Raw genomic sequence first — 26,399 nt, 5'->3', positions numbered from 1 at the left:
ACAGTGGCGCACTTTCTTATGTTCTAAAAATTAATTGTGCGGCTTTAATACTTTAAAATCTTGCGGAATTTATCGGTCCGATGTCATCTCAACCAAATTGATTCATCAAGCAATAATATCGTTACACTTTGCCAATTATTACAAGAGAATTGTATGCCTATATGAAATATCTGGAAAATAACAATTATCGAAAAGTTATTATATATTAATCATTGAACTAATAGTAATTTGATGCAAAGCATGTTTGGTACGTTTTCATAGGAATTATAGATGCTCATGATCATTAAAAAATTAAGATAATTTTTAAAAGTATATAAAAGTTTTTTAACATATAAATATTCTTGAATTAATTAGATAAGCGCATAAGAAAAATATAATATATATATTAAAAGATATTAAAATTAACTTCCAAAGAATTTCAATATCTTGAGTGCAGTACCCTTTTGTTTGATGTTACCTTTATCAGCGAACACCTTAATATCCGGTGTGAATGATTTCTCAAGCTTCTGCAACTGAGTTTTATCCATATCGCTGAAAATTGTTGCAATTAATTCCAAAATTGCGACAGGAATCTGTGAATCCGAAGGTAACATCTTTGCTGTAGACAGTTTAGCTCTTATTGTGTTCAAGAACGTCTGATCTGTCAACACTAGTACGAAATCCTTTGAATTCTTGCAAATTTCATTCAATCTTTGCAACATTGTTGGAGCGTTTTCGTAGTTTACGGAGTCAATTCCATCTCTTATTCTATTTAGAGATTCTGGTGTCATTAATATTGGATAGACATGGAAATCCGGATCAGAAGCAAGCATTGCGATAGCTGCCATTGCTCTTGCGCCCCAATATTGTTGTGTCAAAGTAGAAATGTAAATTTCAATGAGTTTGTCAGCGATCAATTGTTTCATGACATCTTTGTTTTGGAAAGCGACTTTAGGGAAATCGATAAGCATGTACATAACCAATGCTTTAAGTTCTGTATCACTATCCAAATATGGTTTCAAAGAAGATATCAAGTTAGATCTTGCGACAACTTCCAATCTTTCTTTAGAAAGTTTACACATACTACTTAAAACTTGGATTAAGTTCGCATGGATTGCAACAGCATGTGTCTTATCAAATTCAGCTTTTACCATTGCGCAAGCCATCTGCATAACTCCAGCTGCTGCAAGCAAATCTCTTGTATCAGAGACGACATTTTCTTTGATTGCTTTGCATAGTAAAAGAATGTCATTGATAGGAAGTTCTCTTCTTACTTGGTCAGTCTTTGGATCGTACATACAATGAACAATGTTTACCATGACATCTTTTTCTGCCATAGCAATTTTGACTTTTGTATCTGCCTGGCTCAATTTATGCATGATTTCGCAGACAGTGTCAATTGCTTGCATGTCTCTGATCTTTGGCTTGTTGACAAGCTGTATGAGAACCCTTGAAAGTGGTTCAATAAGACCAGCAGACATAAACAAACGACAAAAGTCAGAAACTTGGATACCACTTTTTGCAATTAATATTTCATTGATAGATTTAATTGATTGCAAAACTAAATCACTTTCTTCATCGATATCGAATTGAAGGGATTCAACTAAAGCAGCAATTCCGTTACAAGAAATGAACATCTGTATGTTGTCATTAGTCTCATTCTTCTGTCCTTCATCGTTAGATCTGCAAATTTCTGAAGTAATTTTCATGGCCAAACTTCTGATTTCTTTGGAATAATTTGTGTCTTTAAGGAACTTCAAGACAGGAGGAATTCCGCCCAACAAACAGAAGTTTTCTTTGAGTTTCTTGTGGTTATTAATAATCTCATAGATAACTTCCAAAACTAACTTCTCAGGAAGAGATTTTCCGAATTCAATGATCTCAATAATTGGCATCAAACCTTGTTGTTCAATGATACAAGATCTAACACTTCCATCTTTCTTGATGATGTCCAGGACTTCGCTGAAAGCAAATGCCATTTCTTCTGTTGTCATTGTTGTTGAAATGGACTTGATAACAATGATCAATCGCTTCTTCATCTCTTCAACTTCGATTCTATGAGCAAATAATTCTTCATCGTTTTCATCGGAATCATTGATCAAATCGAAATTGATGACTCTCTTTTGTACAGGTAAAGAGATGTGTAATGGCTCTTCTGTTGTCGCGAAATCAGAAAATGGCTCGGCTTCGTCATCTTGGAACTGTTTGAGTTCATCATTTCCTTCGATTTCTTTCTTTTGTGTTTTGATGTTGTTGAAATCGAAAGTTGCAGAATTAATTGTTTGATTAGTCTTTGGAGCGGCTGTATCTTCGTCAGGGATGCCAATGAATGCAACACGACGTGGTGAATTAACAGTGGAGGTCGGCATCTGTTGTTTCTTGAAGTTAAAGTCTTCATCTTCAACACCATCATCGATATCGTCGTCTCTTAATTCTCCACGTGAAATTTGTTGCATGTTCGTAACAACTGTTGGCTGGATTTGAATCTTAGGCTTGCCATCGTTGCCTAACTTGCTATTAATACGTGATTTGATGTCAAGACCGCTATCGTCGTCATCATTATTTTCAAATTTCGCAAGACCGGTCTTTTTCATCACTGGAGCGGAAAGATGTTGCTGGTTAACATCCTTTGGCGGTTTTGCCGGCTCGTTGCTGTCTGAATCTGAAAAATGGAAGTCATCAATGTTCATTCTTGGACGATCTTTTTGTGGAGTGGGTAACATTGAGAGACGGTTGGGTATTGGACGAAGTGTTGTCTTTGGAGCGGCTTCGTGCTTCTCGCCAAGCTCTTCCATGGCCTTTTTGACGAAAAAGAAATTATAACATTCTTCTGTAGATGGTCTTTCGTCAGGATTCTTGGCAAAACATGCACAGAGGAAGTCCTGAAGGTGAGCAGATGCCTTTGCAGGAATCGGAGGTGTTTCATTTAATATTTTGATTCTGGCTTCTTCAGGAGGAAGCTCAGCAAAAGGAGGTTTTCCTGTGAGTAATTCGATGATTGTTGCGCCCATGGACCAGATATCGCTTTTATTTGAGAAAGTACGTGATTCAATAACTTCAGGAGCCGCCCAGTAAGGATGTTCGCTGATTGAACATGTTGAAACTTCAGCACTAAGGCCAAAGTCTGATAATTTAAGTACACCGCTGGCTAAAAGTAAATTTGCTGCTTTAAGATTTTTATGAACTTGACCTTGACTGTGTAAAAACTCTAATCCCTTAATTATTTCGTATGTGTATCTTCCAACAAGTTTCTCTGGAAGTGTGCTGAATCTATCTAATGTATTTTTTACAGAAGATCCATCACACCATTCAAGAGCAATGAACGCTTCATCAGGATTTGCTTTATACATGATTTCGTTGATGTACGTAATGTGAGGATGGTATAGTGATGAAAGCACATTGATAAGTCTGTAAATTGTTTTCTTCTCGATATTTTTCAAACTCTCGGCAGGAAAGTATTTCATTGCAAAGAATTTTCCTGACGTCTTAGAGAGAGCCTTGACGACCATAGGGCGGTTACAGTCCTCAGGGATTTTCTCGGAAAAAACGTAGTCCTTAAAGCTATTCATAACTTTTATTACTTTTCAGAGGAAAATTTTTGAAGAAAAAAAATCTTTCGATTTTTTAGTTTGGAATCTTGTTTGTAAAGACAAGGTAAGCTATTTTTCAAATAATAAATTCAGAACTTTTAAAAATTAAACGTAAGCAATTTTCTCATTTCCCTCCTTATAAATGAATTTGAACATTATGATTACTGAAGAAATATTGTATGCCTAGATAGACATTGTATGCTGCAATCTCATTGAATTTCACGACAAATAAGAAAACCATTAATGTTAAATAATAAACAATTCGCACCAACAATAAAAATCAATGACTATCCATTACTAAATAGACTGTTTTGGGATAATTTTATCAATAGATTTCAAATAAATATTTAATCAATTCTAAAGGATTTTATTAGTGTAAATTTTAAATGAAAAGACATCTTATTTTCAGTTTGTTAGAACTGAAGGATGGATTCTGTATATGTTGGTCAAACTTAGGCCGTTTTTATAACTAGCCGCGCATTATTTTGCTTTTTAGATTTGTTTATATGGAACTAAGCTTATATACCAGCTTGTATAAAATGGGATGCGTCAATTTGAAGCAGATTTGTATAAAAATACAAGATCGAATTATTAAAATAAAATTTCTTGCGATATTAATGATCGGGATGAACTAACTGAAATAACGAATCAAATAAATTATATTACCTAATTCAGAAATTCAAACAGATGTTATTTTTCGAAAATATTAATATTTCAAGTAGATAATACAAGAATAAGTATTACCTATTCTGTGTTAGAAGGATTCGACTCTTTGTATGGAGTTTGAAGAAAGTCATGCTTAACAAAATATCTAAAGCATTGTAATATTCGAGAATAATCTTTCCTTCTTTCATCCTCAGTTAAAACTTCCAATAATGATGGAATTGGAACTGGATTAATCGTAGACATTTCAATTGGTTTCTTTGATTCATTCTTTTCTGTAGGTCTTGGTTTGGAAAGATCTAATGCACCTCTTTCTCTTCTTTCAAGCTCTGTTTGTTCCTTTTCATCAACTCGAACTCTTGTTGGAAACTTTTTTCGTCTTTCTGCAATCCATGCATCAATTTCTTCTTGTGTTTCAACTTTTCTTGGAGCTGGTTGAGAGTTATCTCCTTGTTTTTTCTGTTTTGACTTTGGAATTTTTGCAGATTTTATTAAATTTTTCTCGTATTCTGGAGCTTGATAAGTAGGAACAGCAGGGGCAACTTTAACAATATCTGTTGATAAAACAGGGTTATAAAATCCAAAGTTTTTCAATTGATCAGACATCAAAAAATGTCTTTGTTTATTTTTGATTCTTTATTTTCAGTCATTTCTATCGGTGCTTCGCGCCGATAGGATTAAGATATATTCCACATGTATAACACAAATCTTAATGAATTATCTTATATGAATTTAAGGGATATTTTATATGGTAAAACACAAATATATCCTTTATAAAAATTATTAATGTCCGAACAAGACGTTCATCCAAACAAATACAGCGAACTGCGTAGTATCTACAAATACTACATTGATTCCTATATTGCGTTGTATCAGCTGAAAACGGAAAAAGGAGAAGATTTAAACTCTATTTACAAAATTATCAAAACAGAATTGATTGATACAAATAAATATTCTCCCAAAAGCATGATAAAAGACATTTTAAATATCATCCCGTATAATAATCGCTATACTAAGTCATATTTATCTCTTGCCAAACTCATATCTGATGAATATCGTGTCAAAGAGGCTAACAATGTCGAGGTACTTTCAAGATTTTTGTTTTAGAAAGAATATAGAATTGAATTATGCAAATCTGATGACTTCAAAAAATATTATTTTATAAATCTCGATATTCATACAGAGAATACAATATACAGAGCAATTATGAATAATGACTTAGAAAGATTCATTTCATTCACCGAAAGAGATGGATTTGATAAAAATCAAATACTTGAAAGCAGTTTATATCCATATTCTTATTATGTATATTCATTACTTGAATTATGTTGTTATCATGGAGCTGTTGATTGCTTCAAATTCTTAAGGACTAAATTCAGCTCAAAAATAACTCAAAAATGTCTTGAATTTTCATTTTTAGGAGGAAATCCGGAGATCATGAGTGAATGTTTGAAATATCAGAATCCAAATACAGAATGTATGAAATATACAATTGTCTCGCACAACATTGATTTTGTTACATTCTTGATGAATGAACACAATATAAAGATCAATTTAGAATACTGCGGAATTTACAATAATCTTGAATCCTTTTTAGTTTATTTCGATCAAACTAATGATATAAACGAATGTTTTGTTTATTCACCGATACTTAATATTCCATCCCTTTTGGAATACTTCCTTTCACATGGTGCTAATATCAATGAAAAAGATAAAAATGGAAAAACAGCGCTTCATATTGCAGCATGGCGTGATAATAAAGAAACAGCTGAAGTTCTCATTTCACACGGTGCAAATATCAATGGAAAAGATAAAGATGGAAAAACCGCACTTCATATTGCAGCACGTAATAATTATACAGAAACTGCTGAAGTTCTCATTTTACATGGTGCAAATATCAATGAAAAAGATAAAGATGGAAAAACCGCACTTCATATTGCAGCACGTAATAATTATACAGAAACTGCTGAAGTTCTCATTTCACATGGTGCAAATATCAATGAAAAAGATATAGATGGAAAAACCGCACTTCATTATACAACATGATATGGGTTATCTCCATTTGGGCCTTTTTTGGGGCCACACTTATATAGGGGATGATAACAATTATTTCAGCGAATGAAACATGCATTTGATATATTTTGATGATAAAATATAGGGTGTCAGGAAACCTAGTTAGCATCTCAGGGCCTGAAAAAGATATAAATTGTATTCTTTTTCCGTAATAATCTTTACTAATAATAGGTAATTATATCATATGGGATGATGGATGAAATATAAGTATTGGATGAGATAATAATGATTTAATTTTATAAAAACTCAATTAAAAATTTTATAAAAAAAAATTCAAAAAGTGATATATTTTTTGGATTAGAACTTATTGTGATCGAGATTTCATGAATAAAAAACAAGGGTCATATAACATATATGTAATGATGTATCTAATGCAATATTGGTTATTGCTTTATACTGTATGTTTATAATTATTTTTACATATTAAACAGCTCATGTAAAAATCGAAATTAAACCCTTCTAAATAAAACATCATTCAATTTCATCAATACCAAATGAAACAGAGATACCATGTGTGCTTTTAAAACTTAAGAAAAATGCTCCCAATATAATTTTATATGTTTCTCATGATTCATTGGAGATCAATAAAAAAACATTTGATTTTTCGTCATCAAAAATTCACGCCTGTTGATTAAAATGACATCCATTGCTAAAACACTAGTAATCTGTATTTACTTCTCTATATGGAATGTTAATTTGCTTATTAAATTTTATTCTTTACTATTAGATTTTGGTAAATTATCATCTCATAATTATACAGAAAGAGTTTAATTAGGTAATAATAAAAATGTCAATTTTTTTCAAAAGTATATGGCGAAAAAACCGTTCTAGCTCATCAAATTATAGGATCTGTTGTTCCATATTAAAAATATAGCATGATATTGTTTATAAAGTTTTTGGATCTCTAATCAGATTGTTTATATAATTATCAGGTCTTAAGATGCTCACTAGGTTTCCTGACACCCTATATATTTATACATAGTTAAAAATAGTTATACAAGTATTTGGATGTTCATTTTTTCCATTCTAACTAAAATTGAGTTTCTTATAAAATAGTTTTATGAGAGTATTTATATGATAGCTATATGTGAAGTATAGATTTGAAATATAATCAATAGGTAGATATATGTATTATAGATAATGTGGGAAAATTGGATATTTCAAAGTGGATGAAAATGCGGTTCTATATATATAAAAAGGCTTCGATGTATAGATATTGATAAGATATGCATAACTTAGATTAAGGAATGTATGCAGAAATACGCTTTATTATAATTCTATATGAAATAATATTTTTTGTGATTTTGGCATAAATTTGAATTAAGTTGGGGGTATCGTGTCTAATCACAGCGGTGAACGTAAGAGTTTCGCCTTTCGCAGCTGCTGCTGCTTGCCAATACTCCCAGTACAAGAAGTTAAATCAGATGTAAAGAGTAAATGATTGCCCTAATTGTGCAGAATTCAACCAATTCACATCCGATTTCAAGAAATAATTCATAGAAGATCGTTTTATGTGCTTTCGTTAATATGGATTTCAAAATGATTGAAAACTATCTTTGTCTCTCCAAAGTATGTTATTTTCTTATATATCGTAGGATAAATTTCATTATTATCTAGTTGATTTTTTTATTATTCTAATAGTTTAGCCATATTCTCGTATATGAACAACCAATCGATAAAAAGATATTCTTTATGAGTTAACTTTCCAAATCATTATAAGAAGCTAAATCAACAATATTTGCTATTGAAAAACTTAGAATGGGAGTATTGTTTGTCAGTAAAATATCTCTTATTATGAATGTACATACTGTTTTTCAAATAAAACTGAGTGATACTGTTTGAAGGACGATAGAAGTGAAATAACGTGTTTAAGCATGTTGCCGACTGGTGAAGATGCTGAAAACATGGAACAATCCACAATGACATATGTGTTTAACCTATTTGGGAAAGGTGTTACACAAATGTTACAAACTTCTGTTCAACAACAAACGTATATCGATGAATTAAGATCTCAAGTCCGTTCTCTTCAGACTCAAGTCTCAAATCTTACAGCATCGATTGATGAGATTGAAAACAGAATCTTTGTTAGACTTCAAAGTATGCAACCAACTATTTACACAAGAGAAGGAATTCCATTCGATGATGCACTCGATGCAATTAATGCAAAGTTACAATCACAGAGTGAAAAGCTCATAACAAGTGCAGAAACATTGTCAAAATTCGATAGTGAGATACAAAATAAAGTTGATAGAGAAGATTTTGCAGCATCTACACAAGAAAACGCCAGATTAACTGAAGCGTTTCAAGAACTCTCAAATGGAATGGAATCACTTCAAAAAGAGCTTCAAAGACAACGCCAAGAAAATCAAGATAATAACGAGCGAAATATTCAATCAATTAAGTTACAAATTCAACAAAATGCACTTCATAAGACACTTAACGATGGTCCAGACGATTCAGAAGACAAATACGTTACTCGCGATGAATTAAAAGATATTCTCGCGAAAATCAAAGTCATGGGACCAAGTGGAGGGTCCGGTGAGGATGACACATCCGCAATTGTTGAATATGCCTTATCAGGAGAAGGCGCAACCGAAGAAAAAGTTAAAAATGCTTTTGAAATGCTTCAAAAGAAGCAACAAGACCTCGACAGCAACTACAAAGCACAGAAAGGCCGCATAGCAGAAGAATACAACCGTCTCATGAAGATTGCAGAAGTAAATCAAGGCGAAGAAGAAGATGGAGATTATGATTACGACTGGGAAGACGATGAAGGCTGGGCATCAGATGGAGGTGAATATTCTGATGATGCCGAGCAATTCGAGCTCCGTTCTGTAGCTGTAGACTTCAATGAAGGCATCACTTTTGAAGAAACGGAAACAAGAAGTTATGAATCGTGTGAAGGCCTCAGAAGTGTCGGCTTACAAGCAGATGTCGACAAATTCCTTGAGCAGCAGAGCCGTAAGACAGCAGATGAGTCCGCAGAAGGTGAAGCAGAAGACGAATTCGAAGATATCGTAACAGAAGTCGAAAAAGAAGTTTTAAGCAACAGAATGGCCAAATCCGCGAGATCCAAAGAACAGAAGAGTACTCATTCCAGCAGTCGTCGCGACAAGAGCCAGGAGAACTTGCAGGAAGAAGGCGAAGAAAGCTCAAAGAAGAAATCACAAAGAAAGAAAGTAAAGAAGCCAAAGAACGGAAATGGAATGAAACAACTCATCGACCAAATGAAGGATAAACAACAAGCAGTTGCAGTAACAAAAGGACCAGCAGCAAGAGTCGATGAAGGAAAGATAACACAGAAGATATTGGACACTGTCATGCCGCGTGTCGAGAATTTACTTATTGACGCGTTTTCAGGCGGAAAAGGCGGTGGAATCAAATTGGAAAGAAACGAAGCAAAGCAGTTGATACAGCAATTAACAGCATTAGAGAATATTAAGACAGAATTGAAGCAACAAAGAGTTAAATTAACTATGAAAGCTGATAAAGGAAAAGTTGAAGAAGACATGAGAATAAGAGTGACAAGAGATGAATTCTTCGGATTCTTGAACCAGATATTCCCTGAGAATGCAAGAGTTCAAGAATTATGCCACACAAAACCATCTGCGACTGGTGTTTTGCCGCCTCTTAAGAAACAAAGAGATGCTGTGGATGCTGTTCCTCAAGTTCCTCCTGACGCAAAACCAAAGCCGAAACAGGCTAAAGGACCTTTGACGTTAGTAATGAACAGGAACTCAAAGATGCTCAAAGCAAACCAAGGACTCTTGAAGGGTGTGGATGGACATTACTACATGAGAGACACAAGTCAAGATGGTTCTCAGCCACCAGAAAAATCAAAATCTGCAATGTCTTCACAGGAAAATTCACTGGCACAATCATATGATTTCCAGAGATATATGCCTGTTGGTGGTTCTAAGCCTAATGAACAACCACCTCAGGCTTTGAATATGATTAGAGAAAAGACACCTGTTGACCAATCAAATTAATTTTATTTTTTTATTATTATTTTATTGCTTGTTCATATCTAATAAATGGTTTTTATTGTTACTTGCTAAAGTATTATTGTCTTTTGATAAAATTAAGTAATTTTTTTCTCCATTTCAGTTATTTTAAGTGAGACTCTTTGTATTTTCTGGAAGAATGTAAGTTTTGAGGCTTAAACCATCAATATTACAAAATTACCCGTGACTTTTCCTCTTAAAATCAAATCATTCAATAATTTTTCATATTAATTTCAAATATGAATCAAGAGTTGCAATATACTCTAGAAAGAATATCAGTATTATCCTAAAAATATCAGCCATAAACAAGAATGCGGTTTAAAATTGAGCGAAATATCTGATCTTGAACACTCTTTTAGCAGTTTATGCTGAATTGACTTTAAAAAAATAAAATAAAAATTAAATTTAATATAGAACAATTTTAAAAAACAGAATGACATAACAATTACATATAGTATAAAACTTATTATTTGGCAAGTTCTCTCTCTATCAACAAATTTAGCTCATCTTTTTTATTAGATTGCAAATCTGGAGTAAAATTATTATCAGATTTGGTTAGAACTTGGTCCATTAAGTAGTTTATCACCTGGTCGGGCCATAGATATCTGGCATAACATAATTTTACCCTCTTCGGTTCAGGTTCATCAGCAACTTCCAAAATTGCCCACATTTCATCAGAATCATTAATAATATCTATGATTTTCCTGACTTGGTAAAGATATGGTTTTGTGGTATCCTCATTATTAATCTCCCCAACATTGATTTCCGCATCATTAATTTCATAATTGTAATTCTCTTCTGGAGAGCAAGTAATTTCGATTAGTTTTGCATTAGATTTTCCTATTTGAATCTTTTTTCGTTTTGGATGAGGCTGTTTTTGATTACTATTAACTGGTGTTGGTTTTTCTTCTTTTTCAACTGGTTTCATTACTTGTATTGGCAAAACTGTTATTTTATTATCTGGAATTTGCAATTCTTTCTTCGGAGATTCTCTTGATTGTAGGGTTTTCTTTTGCAATTCTTCAATATATTTGAGATCTTTCTCAAGATCTGATTTATCCGAGCTATTGTCTGAATTATGAGATATGAGGATTGGATCTTTTACTTTTCTTGATTTCTTTTTCTTTTTGTCGGTTATTAATACTGGATCGTCTGATGGTTTTGATTTTTGTTTTTTAGCATCAATTGTAGTAGCTTCTAATATTTTAGGACTGTCATCTGATTCATCCGAATCACTATCATCTATATTTATTACTTCATCAACTTGTTGAATAAATTGCGGAGAATCGCTAGAATTTTCTGATTCGTCATTTGAATTGTATGCTTTGCCTGCATAAGCTTTTTCAATTTCTTTTACAACATAAGATTTTGGATAGAGTTTTTTAAATATTTCATATTTTTCAGAATCTGCAGTTTCGTTAAAAAATTCGATAATTGTATAATTTGCCGATATGTCTCTATAATTTATCCATTCGTCTGGTCTGTGCATTTCATTGCCATTTTCATCTAATATTTTCTCTTCTTCAGACCATCTGACTTTAAATTGGACTCGTCTTTTTATTTTTCTCATATCTACAATCGATTTGACGTTGCCTTCACTCCCAGCATCGTCCCCACTCATTTTATATATTTTGACAAAAGCATTTCAAAAAAAGTGTCGAATTAGTTCAAGAACAATGACATCATGTCGCGATGTTGAATTAGCACATCATTAAATGAAATTCTATTGTGAAGCGATACTTATTATATGTGATCCTCATAAATGTAGAATATTGATAGCAAAATTATTGCAGTATTATCCAGATTATTGTTCCAAATAAGCTTGAGCATATCACAATACTTAATGGTATTATATATCTGCTATAAATTTTATCAAATTACTACAAATTCTTCATTCTGAATTGTTGAGGGGAAAAAAAATTAAACTGATGTAAACTGAAGCAGATAATTTTTTTTTAGTTCATGAGTAAAGCTCCAACTCAATTTTCAGCAAAATCCAAAATCTATGCATCACTACATCAAGACGAAATTGCTGATCGTACACGCCAAGCATTTGAAAAAGCTGGCGGACCAAATCATTTCCAATCTAAAACAGTTTCTCTTGCAGCAAAAGAGGTTGTTGGATCAAAAGAGCACAAGTTCTGCACCCTTCAACCAAGAATTACTCCAATTGATAACGATCCCTGGAAAGATGGATTTTCATTAGTTGTTGCTTTCTTAAAACACTACAAGATGCAAAATACATTAGATACTATCATGACAGAACTCGGATCTAGCCCATTTCCAGAGCAAAAGCATGTTTATGATCCAAATCTAACAGAAACGTATTTCAAACAGCTAACTGATCTTCAAGAGAACTTTGCGGCACGTGACTTCGAACAAAATGTTATGAATTTCATGGAAGATATTAAATACGAAGACGCACTTCAATTTTCTCCTTTAGTTAGTCAGTCTCCTATCAGTAAGAAGCGCCCACTTAAGTACGATACAAAACCAGTACAAAAAGGTCGTAAGAAAGTTTAATTTATGCAAAAATTTCTTGTCTTTTATTTTTATAATTAAAATACAAAAATGTTTTTATAAATTCATAGCATCAACACTATTAGTTCTTAAAGGATATTTATTTTCTTAGGCTAGATCGGCGCTAGAACTCATAAATTCTGTAATTTTATATCAAATTTTTTTAACTCTATTTAGTTATATCTGTATGAAGTAATAATTCGACATGCCTTTTGTCTAGATTACGTTATTGTAGAATTAATTAAATAATTAAAATTTGAAAAATAAATCTTGAAAAGATCTATTTTTGTGCATCAATTTTGATTTCCTGTGTGTTTTAAGTAGTTTGTCGTGTTTTTACTCTATTTTGAACTTATCAATTCTGGATGTCGTGCATAAGTTATTTTATCGAATTTCATTTTGGTTTGCGTCCATTTTTTAGACATTTGATCTATTGTATTTTCCGAGTTCTTCATTGATTCAGTCATTTTTGGAACACTATCATCCATCAATGTTGCAAATCCTTCATCAAATCCCTCAAATGCATGATATTTTAGTGAAAACATATCCTGAGTTGCTAAAATTGCATCAGTTGCTGATTGGTTTAAATTAGTTTGAACGCTCAATTTATCAGACTTCATTAAAAATGAATATATAATGGTCGTAAACATCATACCATATCATAAAAAGACGTATACAAGATTCATCCAAGCTCATATTCCAAGATATTGAAAAATGAAATCTCAAATTTTACTGAATGTACAAATATGTATGGGGAAAATAGTAAACTATCCATTAACTATTAACATTCTAATGCAATATCACGGAAGACATCAAAACATTACGTCAAATTTTTGAAAAATTGAAAGAGACACGACGATAGAAAATATTTTTTTAAAGTCATGGATTTATCTCCAGTTTTTGCTGAGCTTGCTCAACCAACCCCATCACGTGAAGTTGTCATTGAAGAACTTGACAAGGTTACTGACTGCCTTCGTGGTGGAATCCCAACAAATGAATATATTGATCAACTTTTTGAACTTTTCAACAAGTTAATCCACTTTAACCAGTGGCACATCCAACAATATACACTTTCCTGCACAAAGTACATTTTCGAGAACTCCACACTCACAAAAGAACAAAAATTAAATTCACTTCTTAACCATACAGAGTTCACAACATATATGGGCGAACTGTTTGGTAATGCTAAGCGTGAAGTCCGTGAAATGTCCGCACAATGCATTGGCCAACTCGCTATCCAAATTGGTCCTGCAATTTTAACACCAAAGCTTGGAATTACAGACTTCGTTTTCAACCCAGCCCCAACAGCTTTCGCTATTGAAGGTCAGCAGATGGCTCTTGGCAGGCTTGCAACAGCATTCAGAATTGTCAGCCAAGAATCTCTTCTTATGCTCATCAATTCAATCACAAACGACGAAGCCCTTGACGTTCTTACAAACGCAAGCGAAAATGGCTACGGTTACTGGTACTCAACCCGTGCTCTTTACTTATTTGTTACAGATGAGCTCGATTGCACTCTCGAGAAGCACCGCAAGGCCTTCTTAGAGTCTCGCGAATATCTCCTTCCTCTTTTCGGCGAACAAATCCTTAATTGCGCCGTTAAAAGATTATCTCATCATTATGCAAACGCTCGCCGTGCTGCTGCCAAGGTTGTTGCATCCGTCTTCAAAGGCACAAAGTGCAATGAGACAGAATTCATCGAAAAACTCATCCCTGTCGGTGAAAATCTTTGGGTCCAACGCGAAGGGCACCTTTCCGCCATTGCCGAGTGTCTCGATGCCGCCAACCAGCCATTCCCAGCCGACTTCGCCGAGAAACTTGCAGGAATTCTCCTTGATCTCGGTCATGATGAGATGCCAAACGATCCAAACCCATTAACACAGAAAGGCAACGCAAATTCAATGGCCGCAAAGGCTCTCGTCAAGTTACTTCGTCTCCACGATACGGAAGACCACTCATTATACGAAAAATACGTTCATGAACTTGTTATTGAGTTCCTTCGTTCTCCAGTTGCAGCCTTACTTGATGGTGGTGTCATTTGCACTGCCGAATTGAAGAAACTCGGCTATGACGTCACTGATTTATTATTATTAACATTCAAAGACATCTGCCACTCATCATTCCCGATCAGAGATCTTGCCAGAAGGACAGTCAACGTCAAGGACTGCGTCGACAACCATTTCGATGAGTTATTAGAAACAATTTTCTCATTTGCCGACAGCGAAGACTCCGAGATCAGGGAATGTGTTGCCAAATCCCTTATCCTTGTTGCCCAGAACTCTTCCGTCCAACTCCCAGACGAAGTTACCCAATGCGGCTTATCTCTTGCCCAAGACCCAGTAGATACCGTCAAAGCCGCCGGTCTCGACCTTGTTCGCACTGTTTTGACCAAGGAATCCGCCCCTGTTGTTGTGGAACTCTGCATGATGAACATGACAGGCGAAAGTGAAGAAGCTACAATTGCAGCGATCAAACTTCTTAAGCATGCAATCAAGAAGTATCCTGATGAGACTGTTGGACAGTTCTCAGCCGCTCCAATTCTTGCTTTCCTTTCTCTTTCACCAATGTCATCACCTGTTGTCTCCAGCGCTGCCCAACAGTTGTTGTTCCTTTTGGCTTCTGTTTCTAAAGAAGTTGATGAGGAAAAATTGCAAGAATTCAACGAAATCGACCATGAATCATCCGAATACAATGATTACTTGGAATTAGTTGAAGCTGCAAATGAACAACCAGAAGCAGCAGCTACTTATTTCCAGGCTGTCATTCAGAACTACATGAATGAGTTGGAAGAAGACGCAATTGAGAATTTGCCTGAAATATCTCTCAGCGAACTTAACTTGGCTGACAAATCTGCTGCTGTTGATCAAGTCGCTTACTTGGTTCACAACATTGCTAAGTTCGATGATGGCGAGAGAAAGAAGATTTTGCAGGCTTTGGCTGATGTTTATGCTGATGAAGCAATTGAAGATAAGAAATTACTGTTGATCGCTTTGAACTCCGTAATGAATGAGCAGAATATTGATATACCTGATCCAACACCTTTCTCATTCTCTCACGACTCTGAAACATTCTCAAAACATGCTAACTAATAAACTAATTTTTTCAAATTTTTTTTGTTTGTTTGTTTTGCTTTTGTTTTTGTTTTTTGATCCAATAATTCTCTATTAACTTTTTACCAACCCTATCCATTATATTCTATGTGAAATGGCGAATAATTTCAAAGAAAGATAGCCGCATTTACTGGATAGTTCATGTGATTCGAAATAATTGGAAATTAACACCTAGATTTAATAGCACCGTTCTCTTTTCGCTCTCATTTAAATGCATTTACACACTTTAATTCTGAAATATAAGAGTTTTGAAAATTATCAAATTTATCTGCTCAAAAACTATAGATCTTCATAGGTGTTAATAGAATCACCAGCCATACATATACTGTTTAATATAACGAGGTACATCATATTGGGATTTATTCATTATTCATCTAGCTATTATAAGATTTACAACCCCATGAAAATTTAAAATTTTGTCAAAAATAGTGAATATACCTTTTTTAATACTTGAATAGTGATTTAGTTTTTTGATGTTATTTGTCTTTTATTGTATTTATTGTGTCAATTTTCTTACACGTTATTTTTTACCTTACAAAAAAAATGGTCGAAATTCTTTTCCTTGGCCCAAAGTCTTCGGGAAAATCATTACTAATTAAGAGAATGCAAGCTCTTTCTGAAGACAAACGTATTTCTCCATTCGATCAGATCGCTCTTCCAAAACCAACAGAAGGAACCAACGCAATTAACTTCAACTTCCGTGGAACGACATTTGTTTTCAAAGAGCTTGGTGGAGATCAGATAGAAGATTGGGAGCACCATGCTAAAACGCCTAAAGCAATCATTTACGTGTTTGATGCTGCAGATTTAACAATGACGGCAACAAATATCGTCTTTCTTCAAGAATTACTATCGTCTAAAGTTACTGAAGATAAGCCCATCTTAATAGCGCTTTCAAAGTGTGATATACCGGATTTCGTTCATTTCAACGTTATTGATGAAATTATTGGCTTTGATGCTTTCGACAAGAAGCGTATATCATTCATGGAAACGTCTGCTGTTGTTGGCGTTGGATTGGATACTATTTTCGAATGGATTGCAGATCAGATGAAATAATCCTATTTTTTATTTATGTTGTTAAATTAAATTATCAATTTTACATGATTAATATACTCTCTTATCAACGTTTTTTCATATTTTTCATTATTGATCTAATTTGTATGAAGTTACTTCAGTAGCAAACTGAAAATATGTATTAAAATGACTGTTTTGTTTATCTTTCATTCATTATAAGTAGGGTATATACACTCCTGTTGGTCAATGTTCAACAAATGCATTCTGATTGTTGAAGAATATGCCATTCTGGGAGACATGCAGTGGCAATGACACATTGTGACCAACAAGAGTGCCATATACACTCTTGTTGGTCAAAGTTCTGCATTCATTTTATGATTAAATCATTAAAATCATCCAAAACACTAGGTGTCTGAAACAATTAGATTAGTATTATGTGATCATATCACTTAGATGATACATATTGTAATTCCGGCATCAACACGATATAATGTCAAACCAAGACAAAATATATATGAATTGTCAAAAAATCGATTTACGTTAGAATCTATATCTAATTCCGTTAATATACAAGTAGTAAATGCTTAATTTATCTTTGAGAAACGTGAATAGCACAACTTTATAAGATCATTTGTTGAATCTTTAAAATATAAGCAAAATCGAATCCGCTGTATATTACATTAGTTTATCATTGAATGTTAAATGTGTTCAGATAACTATTTGAATCAGATATCGCATTTTCAAATTTCAAATTTAATTTCATGAAGTTAGAATTCATTTGATCATACAACATCGTGTTAGTCATATGAGAGTTCAATCGCGATGCTAAAATGGAATAAATGCTTGATTTATCAAAATGTTAAAATATTAATCTAAAAAACTTAATATCTAACTAAACCATTCTAGAAATATTATATAGACAATATAAATTCACATGGAATCCTGAAAATTAAAAAAAAATATTTATGAGATTAATAAATCTTATGCAATTCAATGAAAAGCCGGCCGAATGAATCCTATCAGCAAAGTCCAAAATTTAAACGGTAATGTTCATACATAATCATAGATCCTAAATCTAAATCATATTTCTATGCTGTTTTAAAAATGATTTTGAGATATTGTTCTCTAGGGTTGTTAAAAATATCAAAAATTAGCGTTTTGAAGACACCATGGTGTCTTATAATTTTCCCTTCCTGATTGGCGTGTAGAAATAAATGCGCCAATAGATTGAAGAAGAAGAATTGTTTTTCTCTTAATGAATTTTAATCCTTTTGATATAAGAATATTAAAAACATTAATATAATTTCGATTTCGGAAATTAAATTTCCAAATTTTTTGTCGATTTCGGAAATAACAGGATCCCGCATCCAACACGCAACAACAAAACACAAAACACACTTTTTGGTTCTATCATCGTTTTAATCGTAATTTATGTAATACATGATTTGGATAAATTTTACAAAAATAGAACCTATATTATATTCTTTTCAAAGATTCTTGCAAATCATCAAAAATAATTGTATTTTAAAAAACGATCAAATTATCTTTTCATTATTTTAAACTTAAATTAGTTTTTATGATTGACTACAGCAATCATATTTATTCATCATTAAATAAACAAAAAAATAATATTTGAGAGTTATTTCAAAAAAAACGCATTGAATTTATTAATTTGTCTCAATTTCAGTATTATCAATTTTTATAATTTCAATATTTTGAAATACACTTTTTAATATTTCAATATTTATGATATTTCAATGTATTAAGTGGTCTCAAATTGAGCTTCTCAAATATAAGTTGGCCTATTCAAATAATAAAATTAAATAATATTTAAAATAATAAATAAAAGTGATTGAGGTCATAGCAAAACGGCTGTTTCAGTCATTAATTCTTAAAAATAAAAAGGGTAAAAACTAAATAAAATGGGTAAAATTCAATAGTGTCTGTGCTATCGTTCAATTTGAAGGTGTCTTTTGAAACCGCAAGACAAATTGAATTTTTGAATAGTGTATTATGGTTTGACAGACACCAATGAAAAAAATAAAATGATATTTATTTTAAATATATAAGATCCTTATATAAAATATAAATATTTTATCGTTTTATTTTCTTGTTTTAGAAATGTTTTTTATTGAAAAATCAATAAAACTAACTCCAAAATAAAATTTTTGATTTAAAGACACTATGATGACACCAGGCAAATCTTCCAAGGCACCTATCGTCGGGAATCTAACAACCCTAAATATAAATATTTTATCGTTTTATTTTCTTGTTTTACAAATGTTTTTTATTGAAAAATCAATAAAACTAACTCCAAAATAAAATTTTTGATTTAAAGACACTATGATGACACCAGGCAAATCTTCCAAGACACCTATCGTCGGGAATCTAACAACCCTATCGTTCTCTCAGAAACTCAAAAAAATTAACTCAAAGAAAATTACGATAATTTACATTTTACATTCAATTTTTGAATACAATTGAAATTGATAGCTTCATGGGACAATTAATTTTTAAAAAATTTGTTTTAACAATATAGATTGAAGTGTATGTACATCTTTCAAAAAAAATTAATTTTGTATAAAACATTTGATGTCTTCCCAAGTAATTCGCCCATACAAATATGATAAATTGAGAAGTATCTTTAAATACTATATAGATCCATTTATTATGTTGTATCAGTTAAAAACAGAAAAAGAAGAAGAATTAACCAATATTTACAAAATCATCAAAACGGATTTGATTGATTCAAAGCAATGTCTACCTCAAAATATAATAAGGGATATTTTAAAAATCATCCCATATAATAATCGCTATACAATGTCATACTTAAAACTTTCGAAACTCATCTCTGATAATTATCATGTCAAAGAAGTCACAAATGTTGAAATTGTTTCAAATTATCTGTTTTACAATGAATTTGGAATTAAATTAGACAATTCTCACGATTTCAATGAAATAAAAATAGGAAATCTTGATATTCATTCAGGATATACAATTTCCAGATCTATTATGGATAATGACTTAGAAAGATTCATTTCAATCAGTCAAGGAGATGAATTTAATGAAAATCAAAAACTTGAAAGCAATTTATATCCATTTTCTATGGAAGGATATTCATTACTTGAATTATGTTGTTATCATGGAGCTGTTGATTGCTTCAAGTTCTTAAGGAATAAATTCAGCTCAAAAATAACTCAAAAGTGTCTCCAATTTTCATTTTTAGGAGGAAATCCAGAGATCATGAGTGAATGTTTGAAATATCAAGAACCAGATGATGAATGTATGAAATATGCAATTATTTCACACAAAATTGATTTTGTTACATTCTTGATGAATGAACACAATATGAAAATTGATATATATGAATGCGAAAAATATAATAATCTTGAATCATTTTTAGTTTATTTCGATCAAACTAATAATATTAATCAATGCTTTGTTTGTTCTTCGATGTTTAATATTGAATCCCTTTGTGAATACTTCCTTTTTCTGGGGGCAAATATCAATGAAAAAAATGTTTATGGGCAAGCAGCTCTTCATTATGGAGTAGAATGTAATTATAAGGAATTAGTTGGATTTCTTCTCTCTCATGGTGCAAATATCGATGAAAAAGATAAAGAGCAGGATACTGCACTTCATATTGTTTCAGCTAAAAATAATAAAGAAATGGTTGAATTTCTAATTTCTTATGGTGCAAATATTAATGAAAAAGATAGAAACGGAAGAACTGCTCTTCACATTGCAGCATTGAATAACAGTAAAGAAATAGTTGAATTTCTTCTCTCTCATGGTGCAAATATCGATGAAAAAGATAAAGAACAGAATACTGCTCTTCATATTGTTTCAGCTAAAAATAATAAAGAAATGGTTGAATTTCTAATATCTTATGGTGCAAATATCAATGAAAAAAATAAATACGGAAGAACTGCTCTTCACATTGCAGCATATAATAATAGTAAAGAAATTGTTGAATTTCTTCTCTCTCATGGTGCAAATATCGATGAAAAAGATAAAGAACAGAATACTGCTCTTCACATTGCAGCATATAATAATAGTAAAGAAATTGTTGAATTCCTTCTCTCACATGGTGCAAATATTAATGAAAAAGATAGATACGGAAGAACTGCTCTTCACATTGCAGCATTGAATAACAGTAAAAAAACAGTCGAGTTACTTCTCATTCATGGCGCAAATATTAATGGAAAAAATAAAGTTGGCCAAACACCTCTACATTATGCAGCAGAAAATAATTCTAAAGAAACGACAGAAATTCTTATATCTTGGGGTGTAAATATCGGTGAAAAAGATAAAAATGGAAGATCTGCTCTTCATATTGCAGCTTTCAATAATTGTAAAGAAATAGCCGAACTCCTTCTCTCTCACGGTGCAAAAATTAATGAAAAAGATAATCATGGAGAAACCGCTCTTCGTATTGCATCGAAGAAGTATAATCAAGAAGTCACTAAATTACTTCTCTCCCATGGTGCAGATACAAACCATTACCAACTACTTAACCCCAAGTTTCCTATCTTTTTTTAAATTCAGAGACTCAATTTAATAAATATTACTAATATGAGTTTAACTGGTCTTGAACAATCAAATCATGCGACCAGATGTCAAATCCTGTACACCACTTATACTCGATAAGACTATTTTCCCATATAATTAAGGGTATACTTACCACATTCTGACACGTTCAGATAAAATCAACATATCTTTATTTTAATGGCAAAGGAGTATAAGAGCCATTTTATGAACTAAGCATTGATTTATAATAACTTTTTCTCGATCATAAATATTAGCTTTTTATCCTAGAAAATTGGGATATAAAGCTTGTATGTCAAAAAAATTGTGAGAATATCAGAAAGTGGTAAGTTCACCCTTAAGGCTTTATTCAGATGGTTGAAAAATAAGAGGTACTTAAGGCTGCACTTACGCCCATCTGACTTTAATTCAAATTTCTGACAACTGGCGTGAAACGTTATTGAAAATTAACATTAAACATCTGAATTGAAGATCGTGTCATAGGGGCGTAAGTGCACCCTTAACTGCTCCATGAAAACAACATAATTCAAGTAATGAATAACCTTGGTATGTATTTGGATATAATATTCATTCGAGTTTTTGATTTTTGCTATGTTGTATTCTTTGTTGCTTAAAAAAATTAAATGTAATTTAAAACAAAACAAAGAAAAAATTAATATTTACCAATAATACTGTTTGGATCTTGTATACTCGAATTAACAACTCTCAGTGCTTCTCTAATGATAGAATTTTCGGAATCTTCCTCTTCATCATCAAAATCATCGTTTAAAGCTGATTTATATCTTTTTTCGAGTTCTTCTCCTTCTGCATCGTCATTTAACTCTTCCTCTTCATCTAGTGCGGAGTTAAGAATGGAACTGTATTGCTGGGAAACAGATTTAATTGGAGATTTGTAGATATCTCTAATAAAATCTTCTTCTTCGTCTTCCTCGAACGATGGTTGGTCCACAAACTGGTTCTGGCTGAAGGATTTGATTTTATCTTTCAGGTTTTCAATGCTTTCGTCGTCAGAAATTTCTGAATAAAGCGCATCTTCTTCATTGTTGTTAATTTGACTATCTTTGGTATGGTCACTAAGAAGAGCTTCGTAATTCTCTTCTTCCTCTTCATCTTTTGCAAGTGAAATAGATATATTGGATTTAATTGGGGATTTCGTGGTCATTTTGTAAGGAGAAGTGAAGGAATCACTGTTCTGATCGAAATTATCTGATTTTAATGATGATTTTTGAGGTGAATAGTAAGAATCAACTGTAGAAGCTTTAGAAAGAACATCTTCGTAATGAATCTCCACTCTTTCAGCTGTTTCGGATAATTTTTTGATTTCTGATTGTAGCTGAGAGATAATGGCCTGCTTTGATGCTAAATCTTTTTGTAATTGTCGGATTTTTGACATTTTTTCGGCTGTTGCTTTATCGAGAGCATCTAAAGTTGCTTCTTCTCTCTCACAGCTTGCATTCTTTGATTCGATACCTTGTAATTCCGAGTTGATTTGGCGTTGAGCTGATTGAAGTTCTTTTTCTTGAGCGGAAAGCTGCTCATTTTGGTTCGATATGGATGTATATGTTTTTTCTAATGTGTCTATCGATGATTGAAGTTGATTTAACTGGGAATCTTCGTTGGATTTTTTGGCTTTAGCTTCGTTAAGTTTTTTCTTAGCATTCATGATTTGTTGTTTGATCTGGTTATATTCCTTTTCTTCGTTTTCGCGTGCTTCTTTAGCAGATTGACGAAAAGAAGCAATTTTTTCATTTTCTTCTTCAATTGCTTGATGTTGCTTAGTAATTTCAGCGAGTTTGGAAGAAAAGTCGTTTTTTCTTGTTTTGATTGATGATTTTCCTTGAGATGATTGAAGTTGACGCTGTAATTTAGTTAATTCTTGTTTGGCTTCTTCACTTGATGAAAATGCAGGAAGATTTAGCTTATTCTGCTCAATATATGGATTAAGCTTTGCTAATAAGTCAGTGATATTAATGTTTTCAAGGTCTAAAGTTTCAATTTTTGGAAGTTGTGATCTTTTTTGAGGAGAAATCCTTTTAGGTGATGAAGATGAAGATATTTTTGAATGATCTGTTTTAATAATGGATGGTCGAGGTAAATCTTCCGTGAGTCTGAAAGAGTCTGACGTTTTGAGAAGTAATTTTTTCTGACATTTTGTAAACTTGAAAATGTCAGAAATTACAAATAGTTTTAATTATTCTTCCCGAATATGTTTGAGTATCAAATTTATAATATAATTGACTTTATGTTCATCATTTAAGAGGATTTCACCTCAAAAAAGGTGCATATATGAGGCAAACATTGTTAGAAATAGAGAAAGAAATATCGAGATGTGTTGCAAACTGAAGGAGTGTTTTTCAATGTTTACCATAATTATAGCTTTAAAGAACATTGGAATAAACATAGATTGATCCAAAACAATAAAGTTATTAATGTTATATCTGTTGGTACTCAATGCTTCATGAGCATAAATTTCTCAAAATCCTTTTTCCATGGATTCAGCGCTGCTTTCATTTACTAAAAATATAATTGATGTGCAATAGATTAATTCCTCTTAAGTTGTTTGAATGGCAAGATAGAGATGTCCAAAATCTTCTAATAATTGAACCATTTCTCAAAACCTAGAGGAGATGCTCTGACATTAGTTTTAAAAATTAAATTTTATTTATAAAAATGCATTTTTTTATTTCTTTATGACAAGTTCTGAACCTAATTCTATTTCCTTTGGATTCTTTCTAGATGGCCTGAATTTACCAATGATTTCCAATCCGAATATAGGACCTCCGGCTGGAGAATGGAGGAGACAAATAGATTTCAATGGTTCAGGTAATTCACCTGGTTTTTGGCAGTCAATCATCATCTCAGTTGTTGCAGGGATTCTTCTTTGTACGTAGAATTCGCAGTTGCTAAACAAAACATCCTTTCCTAGTAATTTATCTTCTTCGAATGGTTTATGGCTTTCGAAAATGAAGTGAGGAACAATTTGTTCAATTTCTTTTACAGAAACAATTTTCATTGACTCAGTGAAGAAACATCTGAAAACATTCATTTCTCTCTGAGAAACTTTAACCAAAATAGCTTTTCTTCCCAATACTTCCGTGAACCACTCATTAACTTCTGGTCCATATATAACACCACTTATTTTCTCATGGCAAACAGTAGATGAAGTGAAATCTGTTCCCTTTGGGGCTTCATTTGCAGGGACAGAAATAGAGCGGCCATCAGGACTTGTTATTTTAAGTGTATTGTCTGAGATTTCTGTAGTGAATCTCGCGAGTAAAGGACACCTTGTTCTATCCAAAAGAGTTGACAATTCATCGGCAATTGCCCAGCAAGAATCGTATTGTAATCCTGTTGCAACTAATTTCCATTTTGGATTTTCTGGAGTCAATTTGACTTCGAAACCTTGGCATCCTTTTACAGGATGTATGTAGATACTCTTTAGAGGGAATTTCTCGGATATCTCGATGTCAACTGGTTCTTTCTCAACGAAATGACTCTCAAAGAATTCGACCAATCTGTCAATGTCATTTTGCGTTAATTGATATCCAAAAGAAACTCGAACAGAGCCAACATGCCTTCCTTCCATGATTGACGCTGTCAATGAACACGAGGCTTCATGGGCACGCGTCGCTTTGTATATATCAGCAGGTTTCCAGCCTAATGCCATGTAAGTTCCGCCTGGATTGCAATGAACACCGAATCTGACAAAAATGTTGTTCGCAGTCGCACAAGTGAAAATTCCATCGTGAGGAACAGGTCCGCCGTAGACGTTTCTGAGGTTGAATGCAACTATGCCACCTTGCTCGGATGGATTTGTGGAGCGTTCGGCTGGGTAAAGCTCGAAAGCTGGTTTTCCATTATAATGCTTGAGATCTTTGATTCTTGAAGCGAAATTGTTGGCAAGTTCGAAGACATACTTGGATATTGGCTTGCCAAGAGTCTTTTCGATGGATTTGCGGACTTCAAGACCGGATCTGGCGGCAATTACGGATATTTCATCGAAAGGTAACTGAGTAAGGCCAGGAAGGAAGGCCATTGCTTCTTTACGTACAAGAAGAACACCACCTGGGCTGCCAAACATCTTTAAAAGTGAGAAAACAACGTATTGGGCTGGATATTTTGAAAGATCAAGATCGCAAGTAGGAACATATGCAGCTGCATCAAGAAGTACGTGACAGAATAATCCTTCTTCTGGTTTGCTTTGGCTGATAAATTGATTACACCAATCAAGGGGATATTTTCTTCCGCTGAAGTTACTTTCAAGCGAGTAAGCGAAGAGATTGTGTGTTTTACCGATTGTCTTTGGATATGAACCAACAGGTTGAACTTCTGCTCCACGAGCTAAAGCAATTTTTCTGATTCCTAAGATTGAGTTATGTGTATCTGCGTGCTCGATGAACTTTCCTCCTGCACCAAATGGGAATGAATATGCAAGAGCGCGAATTGCTGCTGATGTATTGTTATAAAAGAAAATTTCATATTGATTTTCATCTACATGGAAAAGTTGGAGTAACTCATGCTTGAATGCATCGATTTCTTGTTGAGCTTTGCTCTTTTTTCCACCAATATTATAAAATAAACTTAAATCTGTTGCATATTCTTCAATTTTAGCAACCTGTGATTGGCTAATAGGTGAACTGCCACCGTAATCAGCAAAAACACCAGTTGCTAATTGAGGAAATTCAATGGCCAATTCACTTTGCATTTTTTTGAGAACGATAGAAGATTTTAGGATTCATTGAAATCAAATTAATGTGATAACAAGAAATGACGTGTGTTAGTTTTATTTAATATTATGGTCAATTTATGGATATGAAGATTATTGAAGATAAATTTTTGGAAATTTAGAAGTTAGAAAGGATTAGGAGGAAGAGAAAGTAAACATTCCTCATATCTAG

The 26,399-nt window shown here is 32.8% G+C and overlaps 12 protein-coding genes across 12 annotated transcripts, besides 3 other annotated features; 7 read left to right on the top strand and 5 right to left on the bottom strand.

Annotated features, from left to right (window-relative positions):
- Positions 1-300: 300 nt before the first annotated feature.
- On the bottom strand, positions 301-3,550 carry TVAGG3_0961020 (MAP kinase kinase kinase protein; the record flags this gene model as incomplete). Its single annotated transcript, XM_001326910.1, has 1 exon — positions 402-3,548. The coding sequence occupies one exon, from the start codon at positions 3,546-3,548 to the stop codon at positions 402-404; it is 3,147 nt and encodes a 1,048-aa protein (XP_001326945.1).
- A 139-nt stretch (positions 3,551-3,689) lies between these two features.
- Positions 3,690-4,849, bottom strand: TVAGG3_0961010 (Nuclear fragile X mental retardation-interacting protein 1 (NUFIP1) family; the record flags this gene model as incomplete). Its single annotated transcript, XM_001326911.2, has 1 exon — positions 4,314-4,838. One exon carries the CDS (start codon positions 4,836-4,838, stop codon positions 4,314-4,316), a length of 525 nt encoding a protein of 174 aa, XP_001326946.1.
- A 169-nt stretch (positions 4,850-5,018) lies between these two features.
- TVAGG3_0961000 (spectrin binding) lies at positions 5,019-5,339 on the top strand (the record flags this gene model as incomplete). The annotated part of the gene is made up of 1 exon (XM_001326912.1): positions 5,019-5,339. The coding sequence occupies one exon, from the start codon at positions 5,019-5,021 to the stop codon at positions 5,337-5,339; it is 321 nt and encodes a 106-aa protein (XP_001326947.1).
- A 99-nt stretch (positions 5,340-5,438) lies between these two features.
- TVAGG3_0960990 (protein ubiquitination) lies at positions 5,439-6,278 on the top strand (the record flags this gene model as incomplete). The annotated part of the gene is made up of 1 exon (XM_001326913.1): positions 5,439-6,278. The coding sequence occupies one exon, from the start codon at positions 5,439-5,441 to the stop codon at positions 6,276-6,278; it is 840 nt and encodes a 279-aa protein (XP_001326948.1).
- A 1,889-nt stretch (positions 6,279-8,167) lies between these two features.
- On the top strand, positions 8,168-10,329 carry TVAGG3_0960980 (uncharacterized protein; the record flags this gene model as incomplete). Its single annotated transcript, XM_001326914.2, has 1 exon — positions 8,180-10,294. One exon carries the CDS (start codon positions 8,180-8,182, stop codon positions 10,292-10,294), a length of 2,115 nt encoding a protein of 704 aa, XP_001326949.1.
- A 390-nt stretch (positions 10,330-10,719) lies between these two features.
- On the bottom strand, positions 10,720-11,950 carry TVAGG3_0960970 (uncharacterized protein; the record flags this gene model as incomplete). The annotated part of the gene is made up of 1 exon (XM_001326915.1): positions 10,776-11,930. One exon carries the CDS (start codon positions 11,928-11,930, stop codon positions 10,776-10,778), a length of 1,155 nt encoding a protein of 384 aa, XP_001326950.1.
- Positions 11,951-12,271: 321 nt separating this feature from the next.
- Positions 12,272-12,832, top strand: TVAGG3_0960960 (uncharacterized protein; the record flags this gene model as incomplete). Its single annotated transcript, XM_001326916.1, has 1 exon — positions 12,272-12,832. The coding sequence occupies one exon, from the start codon at positions 12,272-12,274 to the stop codon at positions 12,830-12,832; it is 561 nt and encodes a 186-aa protein (XP_001326951.1).
- Positions 12,833-13,710: 878 nt separating this feature from the next.
- TVAGG3_0960950 (armadillo (ARM) repeat-containing protein family) lies at positions 13,711-15,918 on the top strand (the record flags this gene model as incomplete). The annotated part of the gene is made up of 1 exon (XM_001326917.1): positions 13,711-15,918. One exon carries the CDS (start codon positions 13,711-13,713, stop codon positions 15,916-15,918), a length of 2,208 nt encoding a protein of 735 aa, XP_001326952.1.
- A 62-nt stretch (positions 15,919-15,980) lies between these two features.
- Positions 15,981-16,384: a mobile genetic element.
- Positions 16,385-16,473: 89 nt separating this feature from the next.
- TVAGG3_0960930 (GTP binding) lies at positions 16,474-17,042 on the top strand (the record flags this gene model as incomplete). Its single annotated transcript, XM_001326918.2, has 1 exon — positions 16,483-16,995. One exon carries the CDS (start codon positions 16,483-16,485, stop codon positions 16,993-16,995), a length of 513 nt encoding a protein of 170 aa, XP_001326953.1.
- Positions 17,043-19,544: 2,502 nt separating this feature from the next.
- On the top strand, positions 19,545-21,740 carry TVAGG3_0960920 (cyclin-dependent kinase inhibitor 2C-related family; the record flags this gene model as incomplete). Its single annotated transcript, XM_001326919.1, has 1 exon — positions 19,546-21,495. One exon carries the CDS (start codon positions 19,546-19,548, stop codon positions 21,493-21,495), a length of 1,950 nt encoding a protein of 649 aa, XP_001326954.1.
- A 69-nt stretch (positions 21,741-21,809) lies between these two features.
- Positions 21,810-21,842: a mobile genetic element.
- Positions 21,843-21,876: 34 nt separating this feature from the next.
- Positions 21,877-22,003: a mobile genetic element.
- Positions 22,004-22,153: 150 nt separating this feature from the next.
- TVAGG3_0960890 (uncharacterized protein) lies at positions 22,154-23,164 on the bottom strand (the record flags this gene model as incomplete). Its single annotated transcript, XM_001326920.1, has 1 exon — positions 22,154-23,164. The coding sequence occupies one exon, from the start codon at positions 23,162-23,164 to the stop codon at positions 22,154-22,156; it is 1,011 nt and encodes a 336-aa protein (XP_001326955.1).
- Positions 23,165-24,181: 1,017 nt separating this feature from the next.
- TVAGG3_0960880 (molybdenum cofactor sulfurtransferase protein) lies at positions 24,182-26,206 on the bottom strand (the record flags this gene model as incomplete). Its single annotated transcript, XM_001326921.1, has 1 exon — positions 24,182-26,206. One exon carries the CDS (start codon positions 26,204-26,206, stop codon positions 24,182-24,184), a length of 2,025 nt encoding a protein of 674 aa, XP_001326956.1.
- Between the last annotated feature and the right edge of the window lie 193 nt (positions 26,207-26,399).

The sequence above is a fragment of the Trichomonas vaginalis genome, chromosome I, assembly GCF_026262505.1.
Source record: "Trichomonas vaginalis G3 chromosome I, whole genome shotgun sequence".
In the NCBI taxonomy this organism is placed as follows: Eukaryota; Parabasalia; order Trichomonadida; family Trichomonadidae; genus Trichomonas; species Trichomonas vaginalis.
This window is presented reverse-complemented; position numbering and strand designations above follow the sequence as displayed.